This window comes from Lissotriton vulgaris, chromosome 2_1, assembly GCF_964263255.1.
Source record: "Lissotriton vulgaris chromosome 2_1, aLisVul1.2, whole genome shotgun sequence".
Taxonomy (NCBI): domain Eukaryota; kingdom Metazoa; phylum Chordata; class Amphibia; order Caudata; family Salamandridae; genus Lissotriton; species Lissotriton vulgaris.
The window spans coordinates 1,962,418,816-1,962,431,322 of record NC_141687.1 but is presented as its reverse complement, the minus strand read 5'-3'; the positions used below and the strand labels follow the sequence as shown (position 1 = coordinate 1,962,431,322).

At 41.4% G+C, this 12,507-nt stretch overlaps 1 protein-coding gene across 1 annotated transcript in view; it reads left to right on the top strand.

The window, feature by feature from the left end:
* The window catches only part of LOC147733565 (aminopeptidase N-like), a 268,819-nt gene that overhangs the window by 22,434 nt on the left and 233,878 nt on the right, over nucleotides 1-12,507 (top strand). The window contains exon 2 of the mRNA XM_086958151.1: nucleotides 7,047-7,189. Coding sequence (XP_086814277.1) covers nucleotides 7,047-7,189 — 143 coding nt within the window. The remainder of the gene's footprint in view (nucleotides 1-7,046; nucleotides 7,190-12,507) is intronic.

Genomic DNA, 12,507 nt, shown 5'->3' with positions numbered 1-12,507 from the left:
AATGGTTGAACACTTCCTGAGCCTAAATCACAATGAGAATCAGCTCAAGTGGACTGTTCTGGCAACAATTGACTCAAAACATGGCTCTGTGTGCGTGGACAGTGCTTTACTGCGCAAAGAGGCGTATTTAATTATGAAGTTCGACAGTATAAACAAAGGTCTGAACTGCATGAGTGAGCTTAATAGGGTATAATCGGCTCATTGCTCCCGCTTTCTTCAATCACTATGTATTTCTAGCATGGGTCAATTACTTAGCGACCAGCGATGAAATTTGGTGACAATCAATCGTGCTTTCAGGGCTTATGGACCACATATCCCAGAATGCATTTTCATGACTAGGAGGCCTAGCTCCGCCTACGTCACGTGACTCCAGTCCGTAATTTTCAACTAGTAGTGAAGATGGTAGCATGGAGGCCGGTCCCCTCTTTGATTGTGTAGGAGACACTCTTTTCAGAGATTCATTCACACCTTTAAGGTAAGCGCGCCCCGCCGCTTTTATCCAATAATGAACACGCTGATGAGTCCTGACCCTAGAGTTGAGGTTTTCTTTCAACTCGGTTTCCTTTTCCCTTTTAGAAACTAAACATCGGCGCTGCCCCGCACTCCCCTAACTCGTGACTTCCTACATGTTTTCATCAAAACACTCACGTAAGTGCTGGCCTGTTGAGCGCTTTACGCGCCTTCAGCAGGCGTACGAAATGTTTAACGCTAGGCTTTGTTTTAATTTTTTCCATTAGAGTCGATGTATAAAAACCTGCCACGTTGTCCCTTAAGGCACTGAAGGTTGGAGATGGCATGCCAGTTGTGAGCCTATACTAGGTAAACTCCGTTTTTCTTCTAATCCCTTGTTGGGCTATAAAAATGACTTCAAACTCGACTTAGCCTCTGTCACCTTGTCAATTTCAGGCGAGCACTGCATAAACGGTTAATAGAGGACGCACAATTTTCCGCTGGTCAAGTGACCAGGTAGGGAACATCTTTTCAAAAATTTAAATGATTGCTCTTTGTTATAGACTGTTTGGGAAGAGTAGTTCCAATCGTTTTTTTGTTTTTTCATAAACAGTTGGCTTACCTCCAAAAGACTCATCCAGCCCTGATGAGAGTCCGGCAATTCTTAAAACCGAGACTTGAAACGCGTCGGCTACTATATTAAGTATAGCTTGAATCCTGAACGCTAGGAATCTTTGCATCAATTTGGAATTGTATTTTGTACAGTTGCATTTGTTTTGAATTGTGTAAATATGCAAGAATGATTTCAATTACATTCCAACTGTTTTCACCAGGTAGATGATTTGACCACTATATGTCATAGTTGTTGTTGTTGTTGATAAGATTTGTGATTTTTGTTTGAAATTTTTTTTCTCAATTTGCACAATCGATTTGTGATTTTTTCAGTTGTTATGTGTATTGTTAGTAGGACATCACAAAAATGTATTCTCTGTTGAGTTGATTACATGTTCTTCTTTTTATAAAAGTGTTGAATAATTAAAAATTAATTAGCCAAAGTCAAAGGCTAGGAATAACGTATTGATTTGCGTTTATTTCTGTTCTAAATAATTCTTAAAACTAAGTGGTTGTGAAGGTACATTCTTTTTGTTTACCAATATAATAAAGCCACAATAGCGAGAATCTAAAAAGGCAGAATCAAACCATAGAAGTAAAAATAAAAAAAGCAGAAATTATGAAGCCTATTTAAAGTGATGAGTAATATGAAACGTAACTTACTCAAGTTGCGCTGTACAGGCTTCAACATGGGGGAGGCTAAGTGCCAAAGGGAAAATAAGGCAACTCATGCAGCCTGGACTAAGGAGTTGTTTAATAACAGAAGGGGAGCTGTAAAAAGAGAACAAAATTAAAGTAAATATGAAAGAGTGGCCAGCACAAGCAACAAGCACTTTGCTTACTGGAATATTCAGCTCCTCCTTCTTACGATGAACAAATCAAGGCAACGGATGGGGCTGTCCTAACAACATCGTGCAACCATGAGGGTTTCCCAGGGTCAAATATATGCGCAGCAAATGGCGCACGTGAGCGTGAGGAATCAGAGGCACATGGACTTGCTAGAGCATAGAATGTAGAGAGCCCTCCAACCGGGGACAGGTGGGCGCCATTGTGAATCAAAGGATCGGTCTATGCTGGGCGCCATATTGAAGTCAGTATTGTCACCTCCAAACGGAAAAATAGACAGGTCAAAAAACTAGTGGCTGAACCCAGTATGGAACTAATGTGGCAATCTGAAGTAAAGCTGGAGAGAAGGAATTACCAATAGGTAGTAAGTAGGATACTCTATAGGAGGGCAAGCGCCATGATGAATAAAGACAACAGTCATCTACGGGCGCCATGTTAGAGTCAGTAAAGAGCCCCACATAGAAGAAAATAAAGAGCATATCAAAACACAATAGTAACCTTAACAATGAAAATGGTACTAATAAATGCGTACCAGGGAGAGAAGCTCTAAAATCAGTTTTAACAAGGTGTCAAACGAATAGAATAATACATACACTGTTTGGAAGGGGGATACAAGAACAAGACACATATAAATAAAGAATTACATTGGAAACATGAATAAAAATGAAAAAAATCTCCCATGGTAGGTGTTCATTGAGGACTTTAACAGACGTCTGAAGTGTATAAATCCAGAACACTTCTCTTTACGTCTGAGGCCATCAGAATTACCATCCTTGGGATGGTGGATCTTCTCCAAGCTAATCCATTTGAGATCCTTATCCGAGTGGTCAGAAGCGCACCAATGAGCAATCAGAGGAGCACCTATCTGTTTGTTTTTAATTGCGGATTTGTGTTCACTGAACCTGGTTCGGAATTCTCTGCCTGTCTCACATACGTATCCCTGCTTGCAGGGACACAGGATGAAATATATAACATTAGATGATCTACAGTTGACCATTTCTTTAAATTGGAATTTTTACTTCCCCCCTTCCAGTTCTGCTGTCACAATAGCAAAGTCACATGCATGACAGTTGCCACATTTATCAGTGATGGATCTTTGCACAAATGTTCTATGTTCACAACATGTAGCTTTGCACTAAGGAATTTCTCGGATTCTTATTTCTACGGAATGCAAAGATGGGTTTCAGAAGGGGATTCTCCTGCTTGTTGGATATCAAGATATGCCACTGAGAGTTGATAATTTGATGGAGCCAGTTGTCCAATTGGAATGTTGGGTAAAACAAACCAATTTGGTCTCGTCAGATTTGCGTTTGTTATGAAAGAGAGCTTACCTATTATAATATTTGGCCCTCTTATAGGTATCCCTGTTAACTCTATGTGGGTAACCTCCATTGAGGAGTTTGTTTTTAAGTTGTTCTGCATGCCGATCAAAGTTACTCGTGTTAGTACAATTTCTGCGGAGAAGCAGAAACTGACTGAATGGTATGCTGTCTTTCTGATGGTGGGGATGATAACTTTCATATTGTATAAGAGTGTTTCTCGCCATGGGCTTAATATATGGAGAAACCTTTATAGTGTGACCTATAGCTTGAATCCAAATATCTAGAAGTTCAATCTTTTCTTTTCTGATGTTGCGGCAAAATTTTAAATGAGGGTCACAAAGATTAATCCAAAGGATAAATTCAGTGAGTTGTTCTTCTGGACCATTCCATATGAAGAAAATATCGTCAAGAAAGCGGTGCCAGTGTTAGATGTTTTAAAAAAAAGGGGAGATTTCATTGAGAACAAACCGATCTTCGAACACTCCCATGTATAAATTGGGGGCACAGGCCACGCCCACACTGACGCCCTGGCTTTGTTTGTAGATTTTGTTGTTAAATTCAAAGAAGTTCTCCTGCAATATAATGGCCAGACATTCTAAGATGAACAAGTTGTCATTGTGGCCATCACTTTTTTCAAGGGCTCTTTTGACTGCTTTTAATGCTCCTATTTGAGGAACATTAGTATGCAGCGCCTCGATATCTATGGAGACTAGCATGTCGGTAAAAGATACAGACTTGTTCAAATGAGTGCGATATACAGATACACACAGTGATAATAAAAGTTGATTCACAATAAAAAAAATGATGAGCATAATATCTATCACCCAGAGAACAGATCAAATTAACAACATTTAAAAAAAAAACAAGTGGGGCACACTTTGCGATAATTTTGACCCTACAAACGAGGGATAGTATAATCTTTCCTGGGTATCTCATAAAACATACAAAACATTACAAAATGCAAGGTATCTTGCGGAGACACATGGTCATAGCAGCAATGACCTAAATCATTTCCATCTTTCCATCCTTTTGGGACCACTATGCACAAATTAAATACATTTCTGTTGAATCTTCTGAGCAAAAGGTGATGGTTTCTATCGATCATGAAAGTAAGGTATAGCTCCATACATAGAACAGTTTTCAACAACACAAACCGCCGGTCTGAAAGTTTTTGTTATTCCTGACATTCCCTGTCTGCTATTCGACGCATCAGGAAATTTCTTTTAACCCAGATCAGGCTTAACCAATGTGCCTTAGTCAAGGCTGGACTGGGATCATAAAACCGCCCTGGCAAATAGTATATGTCCGACCGGCCAGAGGGGAGGTGGGGGCTGGCAGAACCACTGCCGTTGCACTTCTCTTACAAGGGAACAATTTTGCAGCCCTGCTGCAAACCTGTCCCCTGTAACAAAAACAACCCCCACCGGTACAAATCCGGGCCTCCACCCTTCCAGCCCACAGGCAAAACGCCCGGTGCCCACTGTGGCCAGGCTGGCCCTGAACTCGGTTATCAAATAAGTCTGGCCTCCTCAAGTGGTAAAAAGACTAATTAATGTACTTTAGTCAAGGGATGTGGTGAGCTTTATTAAGGGAGAGACAATCCAGAAAGATCTCCCTTTTAAGTTTTGTTTCTTCCCTAATCCAAACTGTTACTCAACACAAAAGGGCGTGCGCCCAACTCCTCATGCACTATCATGCCCTATGTACGCTAGAAGGCTTTGCTGTAGGCTTCACAGGAACCTAAAATATATGTTTTCAATAATATGTAGTTGCTTAACATGAGTATACTCCCAGATATCGCTACCATGAAAGATTTTGGGTATGCATTTTCAGCAACCCTAACAAAGGTTTCCTACCCATCCTGGATTCAAACCTGAAACTGCAGAGATTGTCCTAATACATTCATAATTTCTGATGTGAATAAGAGGATTTCAATTTGTTCAAACTAAGTTCCCAAGTAAAAATCATTTGTTAATATATAACCTCTCACTTGAAAGGTCTTGGTTTTCGTGGATTGTGGAACAGCCGTCATTACAAAGCATCTGTTAAAATTTGTGGCCAGATCTAGATTATCCATGAAAGCCACTAATGCAGGGAGGAGTATTTGCAGGTCCTTTGTATCTCTAGCTAGTAGAACTGAATCGTCCGTGTAAAGTAGTTCTAGTAAAGGTCATTTCCTGACTAAGCGCAATCTGCGCATGTCGCAACCAGCCCTTTCTCTAGTCTGTTGATATACAGGGTGAATAAAAACAGGGCCATTCTTGACTGACCCCCTCTGGTGGTTGTACAGGGACAAGTGCAGTCGAATCATTAGCATATCGTAATACAGCTGATGTGTAAGTATGGAGGTCTGATCCATTCCCATCACCAAAAGGGTTTGCAATGATTTACTTAAAGGCCAAGGTAAGGTCATTAAAACTGGTATGAATTGAACCAGGTCAGGCTAGAGTATATTTACTAATGATCATATACAAATTAATTCATTGATAGTTAGTAGACCAACCAGGTCCAAATCCGTACTGAAAGTAGGACAGGATATGATTCTCATCAGCCCCTGCTGTCAATCTATTAAAGATGATCCGTACCATAAACTGAGTCAATCAATGATATATTATTTTTTAAAGCAAAGCTATTGCGGTAGCCATCCAGGAGTGTGGGGGACCCTTCTTGACAGTTGTGTTTAGCTTCTATGTGAGTAAAGGGGCCCTTACCTTGGGTTCATTTAAGTACAACCCAGGCGGGATCCCATCTGGCCCAGGGGCCTTGCACTTACAGAGTCCTAAAACACTATTGGACTTAGTCCTCTCTGCTGCATCCCTCCCACACCAATTGCCTTTACACTCAACTTTTTTCTAGAGTTCGTTTTTGTTGACTCTAGGACTCTTTGCACTTCACCACTGCTAATCAGTGCTAAAGTGCTCTTTCTTTTAAACATGGTCAAATTTGCTCACACCTGGTTGCCCCATTTTATTTATCTGTGAGTCCCTTGTAGAGTTATATACCATACACCAAGGGGGCCTGTAAAGTAAATGCTACTTGTGGGTCTGCAGCATTTATTGTAGCCTCTGAAAACATGTCCAAGGTTTTCCATTGCATACTGAATCCAGTTTTACACAGCAATTTCGATTTGGCAATATAATCCCCTTGCAAAGTCTTAAATCCAATGTTATTGTGTATAGGCCACCCCTAATGTAGGCCCTATGTAATTGTTCAAGATAAAACTTGAAAGCAGGACAATTGAATAGCAATCACATGTTCCAGCCAATAGAGTTTAAATGCAGATATAAATTAAGCAGCAGGTGGCCTGCACATATTTACTGCGTTTCACTTACCCTGCTGGCTTACCAGAATAATAATAATAATAATAATAATAATATTAATATTAATAATAATAATAATAATAATAATAATAATAATAATAATAAGCATTGCTATTATTATTATTATTATTATTATTATTATTATTATTGTTATTGTTATTGTTATTGTTATTATTATTATTATTATTATTATTATTATTATTATTATTATTATCAATGACATTAATAATGATAATAATGAAGATAATAAAACAATAATAATATACGTTTTATATAGCGCTGTTGCTGTTTCTAAACAGGCATAAGATGAAAGGCAAGTGGTAGAGATTATGGGACATATGTTTTATGCATGTGATTGTAATACAAATTGCAGAATTTATATTTTATGAGACGGATACAAATTTGTTAGATTGAATGTGATGGCTATGTACAGTTCATTGGATGTGAAATTCCAAAAAAGGGGTTTTAGTTAACTTTCAGCTTGGTTTCATTTCAGGATCATTGCAACTACACAGATGGAAGCAACCTATGCCAGGAAAGCCTTCCCTTGTTTTGACGAGCCAGAGATGAAGGCTACTTTCAATATCACTTTGATCTATAGGCCACAATTTGTTGCGCTGTCAAATATGCCAAACATAAGTAAGTTACTTTCCTGAGGTAAACACAGAATGCATACAAAAATGTCAATTTTCCATGCATTATGTCCTTTCTGTATCAGCTATGTAGGATTTAAAAAGATTAGCTTAAAACATAAAGAGCACTGGGATAACATAATTGAGACTATATGATAAAACACAAGACTGTCAGTGTTTAGACCGGTGAAGGGGTTTCAGTGTTTGTCAGCAGCCAGTAACCAGTAGAGTATGATGATGATATGTATCACCTTTCTAAGGTAAGCAGGTAGAGAGAGGAGACAGGTAATTACCCAGGAACCCATGTGGCCTACTGTTGAGAATCGGTAGCATAGTGTGGTTTGATCAGATCAAGGGAGATGAGTCTCTTGCTTCTGCAGCCTGCAAGAGGTGGAAGAAGTACAGTTCTAGTACCTTAAATGGCCAGAACAGGTGCAGGTGCTCTGTAGTATGGCCTGAATTAGTTTATGTCCACTATTTTCTCCATGACAAGATACCCAATGTTTGGGATCCAACCAGGATCTGCCAACACTTCCCTCACTTCACCAGTGGCTATGCATTTCACTTAGGCTATGCTTTGTTCATTCCAGAAGCTATTCAGTTGCTGTAAAACTTTAATTTAGGTCAAATGGTATTTCAGCCGCCACTGTGTTGGGACAGTCGAGGCCTGGGAACCACATTTAACCCCACACAGGACATCATAGGAGTCTTATCACACAGGGATTTTCTAGGTAGATTGTTCAATGGCCTCTGACCCCATGAGGATGATGGACCTAACTGTGATCTGAGGCTAGTGCCCTAGCTGTTAAAGACTGCTTTAAGTCCATTTTTATTCTCTCTATGACAAACATTTTCCTCAGGATGGTATAGGGAGGAATACTGCAGGGTCACACCAAAACATCCCATATCATGTTTGTCAATCAATGAATCAATAAATCAGGGACTTGTGAAGCGAGCTGCTCACCAGTGAGGGTCTCAAGGCACTGCAGTCCTTCCAGGCAAAGTCGAACTTTGGTTGGAATGGAATGTGCCAACCGTGCATGTCCTGATAAAGATTTGCAGATCTTTTATAATAGTTCGGGCAACAGCTGACCGCTGTGGCCATACCCATAGGAATCAGGAGCAGGAATCTACTGAAGCCAAAATATAGTTTTAAGCCCCATCTGATGAGAAAGGGCCACAATGGTCCAGATGAACACAAGCCAGAGGCTTTTTTGAAATGCATAAAGGTGGCTGTGGTGGATGTGTCGCTGTGGAATCTTTCATCTGCTGGCAGATGTCGCATTTAAGAACAAAGTCTTTGACCTGTTTACAGTGACCTGGCAGTGTTGCTACAATAATGCAATCGTAGCCACCACCCCCGCGTGTGCAGATGCTAGACCCTCATGTGGGGCTAGAATTAAACCTAAACTGCAGTCCGAATTTCGTATTTCTCTATTCCCCAATCCAAGAATGTGTCCCGGAGGGCTTGGGAAGGGAGAATTTTTGTTCTTGGTGGTAGGCTGGCAGGAGAATTCTATGACGATGCTGAAAAGTTCTTTTGTGTGGATAGCGCTAGCCACAGAGCATATGGTTACTGAATATTATTTTACTGCATTTTGTACTTAATTGATTCATATTTAATTTCAAAGGGTTTAAATTAATTAAACATGGATGAGTTTAAGTAAGAACTAATAAACTTTGGCAAATTTAGCAGATAACAAAATGAGTTAAAATATTGTGGGCAAGTAGGATCTGCTTTTATGGTTACCCCCAATTTTTGCTGGTGTTATTCTATTTTCTGATTAGTCTGATGGGGATCATGCTAATTAGGACTCCAGTCGCTCTGCTTCCTCCCTGAATTCGACAGTGGTAAGTACTTTGATACCTTCCCAACTGGCTACTGGTGTACCCAGGTAAGTCCCTAGTATATGATACTAAGGTACCCAAGGCATAGGTACACCAGTTGCCTCCAATTGCCTGCAGCATGTATTATACCACCCATTAGAGACAACCCAAACTATGACCAAAGGCATGCCATTACAGCCTGTATACATTGGTGCTAGCACCATTTACAACAGATATAAGTTTCCTTATGTTTGAGGTCACTGCACTTAAGAACCATACTTCACCCCTATGGCAGACTGTTCACTACTGAGGGCAGGGTGCTTGGTTACAAGTGTGAGGGTGCCTCTGCATGAGCAGGACCCCTCTACGAACCCCAGAGTTGATTCTCCAGGCTTTATAAAAGAAGTCAGCCATGTAGTACATATAGTGGACATCAAGATCAATATGAGATGTCTAACTATATATTGAGTGAATTAAAGCTGTTCTTGTTTGGTATCAAACATGTTGGAATCCTACCTCAACAACGATTCCAGTGTTCGACCTCATGTACTGGGGGCTCCCCTAGGGTACACCCTGTATTCCCGGCACCAGCCTTTTAGGGTCTAACAGTAAGCTAGTATTGCTGGCAACCACATGCATGATACTGGCCTCCTGCTGCTGAGCTGAGCTCAAGCAGGAGAAGGTAGAACAATAGGTTTCCTTCACGGGGAGGTGTGACCACCTCCCAGACAGGACTTAGTATACTGGGCTGGGGTGAGGGCGCTTGCCAGCACCACCAGACTGCTTTAAAGGGCACATTTGGTGCCCTCCTTGCACACTCCTGTTTGAGCCAGTACAGGGAGCCATTGGCTCCCACTCTAGCGGGAAACTGGGCAAAGACCATGGGAGGATTTATTTATTTAGTGTATTTTGTATAGCGCGCTGCTACCCCAACGGGGTGTCCCGGCGCTTCTGCACATTTGCTGAGTTTTACACGGGTGAGTTTAGCAGAAAAGAAATGTTTTTAGTGCTTTGCGAAAAGGTGGCTCCTCCTGAATCCACCCCTCTGTCCAGCTCCTCCTCTGGGAGGGATCCTTGAATCGTCACAACCCTTTACCTAGGGTACTTAAGGGCTTACCAGTGAGTGGGTCTTCAGATTCGATGTTTGACAAGATTCAAATCCGAAACCACTTCAACTTCAACTGTTTGGACACCTTGGAAAAGGTGCCTCCTCCTGAATCCACCCCTCTGTCCAGCCCTTCCTCTGGGAGGAATCCTTGATTTTGTAAGCTAGTGTTGCTGGCAACCACATGCATGATACTGGCCTCCTGCTGCTGAGCTGAGCTCAAGCAGGAGGCCACATCCCAGACAGGACTTAGTATACTGGGCTGGGGTGAGGGAGCTTGCCAGCACCACCAGACTGCTTTGAAGAGTACATTTGGTGCCCTCCTCGCACACTCCTGTTTGAGCCAGTACAGAGAGCCATTGGCTCCCACCCTAGCGGGAAACTGGGCAAAGACCATGGGAGGATTTATTTATTTAGTGTATTTTGTATAGTGCGCTGCTACCCCAGGGAATTCTGTGCATAGATACCTGGAACCTCGGTGAATTAGGATGGTCCAAAACTCACCTCAGCACCCAAAATCCCCTTACCGAGCTAGCTACAGTGTCTCATTGGTCATAACAAACTCCCAATGCTTAGACAGACCAGAACATGAACTTAGATTACCTCAGGTATCATGGAACACATGAACACTCTTTCGTTGTATAATCATTGCAAACCAGAACATAGAGTAAATGAGGTCACGTGCATGTTTGAAATATTTATTTACTAATGCATGGTTCTCAAACGCAGTATCTTGTACAATACTAGCAAACATATTATAAGCAACAAAGTTATCAGCATAGTTATTAGTCCATAAAAGGCGAATGGTGACAGCATACTAAGATGCTGAAATGAATAGGAATTAACAACGCCTAATTCACACCCTCCCTATTTAGCATAGTATTTTATATCTATGAAGGTCTAATTTGGGTTTTAGCAGAGCGGGCCCAAACCTCAAAATCTCAGTGGCAGAGGATCACATCATCTTCCAACAGCTCTCTGCATGCAAAGCACCATCAAGTGTGTTACGTGTGTGTTCAGCACAACAATATAAAACCCGCCTAGAGCCAGATTTTGGCAGCAACATGTGTGTTATGTCTATGGAGGTGCGAAGATCAGACCTCACAACAACATCGTGTCGAGTTATCCCTGCAGCCTTCAGCACTCACTGTGCAGACAGTGTACCGAGCAAAACTGATATCAGAGCAATAACATATTATTTCTCAAGTAAATCACGAAGATCTTCTGGGTTGAAAGCTAAAACAACAATTATGTGTCGTGTGCAAAATGAGGCAGAAAGGTAAAATGGCGTTTAAATATTTAATAAGCTCATGCTAACTTAACACAGTATATAGAAAAGAATTAGCTATATGACACCCCCCCAATGATCCGAGCACGGACAAAACCAAGGCAAGGTAAAACCAGAACAGGGGCATAACATGAGAGCAAAGTTCAATAATAATGAGCTAAGCTAATCTGAAAAGGCATACATGATGGCCTATAGCGGCCAAAATAAATGGTCCAAACTCTTCAACACAAGGTCCCTAAAGATAATGTCAGTAGGCCAGGGGCGTATAAAAAGAATTGATTGTAAGAAAAAGGCACCCTCAAAAAATACAAACGGGTACGTGCCCAAATAATAAAAAGACTCCGAGGCATCTCAGGGTAGGACTGTATACGCAAAATATGCAGCAACAGCCTCTAACATGAAATCACTGTCATCATCCGAAAACAGTTGAGCCATCCAATTAAGCAGCGGAAAAGAACATACGTGCTCCTCCAGCACTGGATCCTCTAGCATCATCAGAGGACAACTCGGAGGGTTTTCAACAACGCTCTGTGCCAAGAACTCATGCGCTGCTGCGAGTATGTCCCAATGACCCATTAGTCCATGCACCGCTGCCAAGGCCATAATCCTTTCGCCAGAACAAATTAACTCGTGAGCAACTACGGGGCTCATCAGATGATTAAAATCGACGTCAGGAGACACCGTCAAGCAGAGACACAAATCAAGGGCCCATTCGAAATGAAACACAGGCTGGACACACATGAAATAGGAAAATCAAAACGATAATCCAAATGCCGTGCTTAAAGTCGCAAGCGGCAGGGTGCCATAGTAATCAAGCATCCGGTTGCGAAATAGCAGTAGGAGGGGCTCTGCGGCTTCTAACGCAGGATGGGCATCCATGTTTAATAAAACAAAATATCACCAAAACTCCTGCAGTTAATGCCAGTAAAACCGGGAAGCCACCAAACAGACTTGAAAATATAGAATGGAAAAAGCTAGGGATGACTCCAAATATCTACTCGAATGAAGTCACGAGACCACTGCTAACTAATTTAAAAAAGTGAGCCAGGCCAGAAGTGGAGGAGGCATTAAAGATTTGATGAACCAGCTCGCTGAAATGTAACGA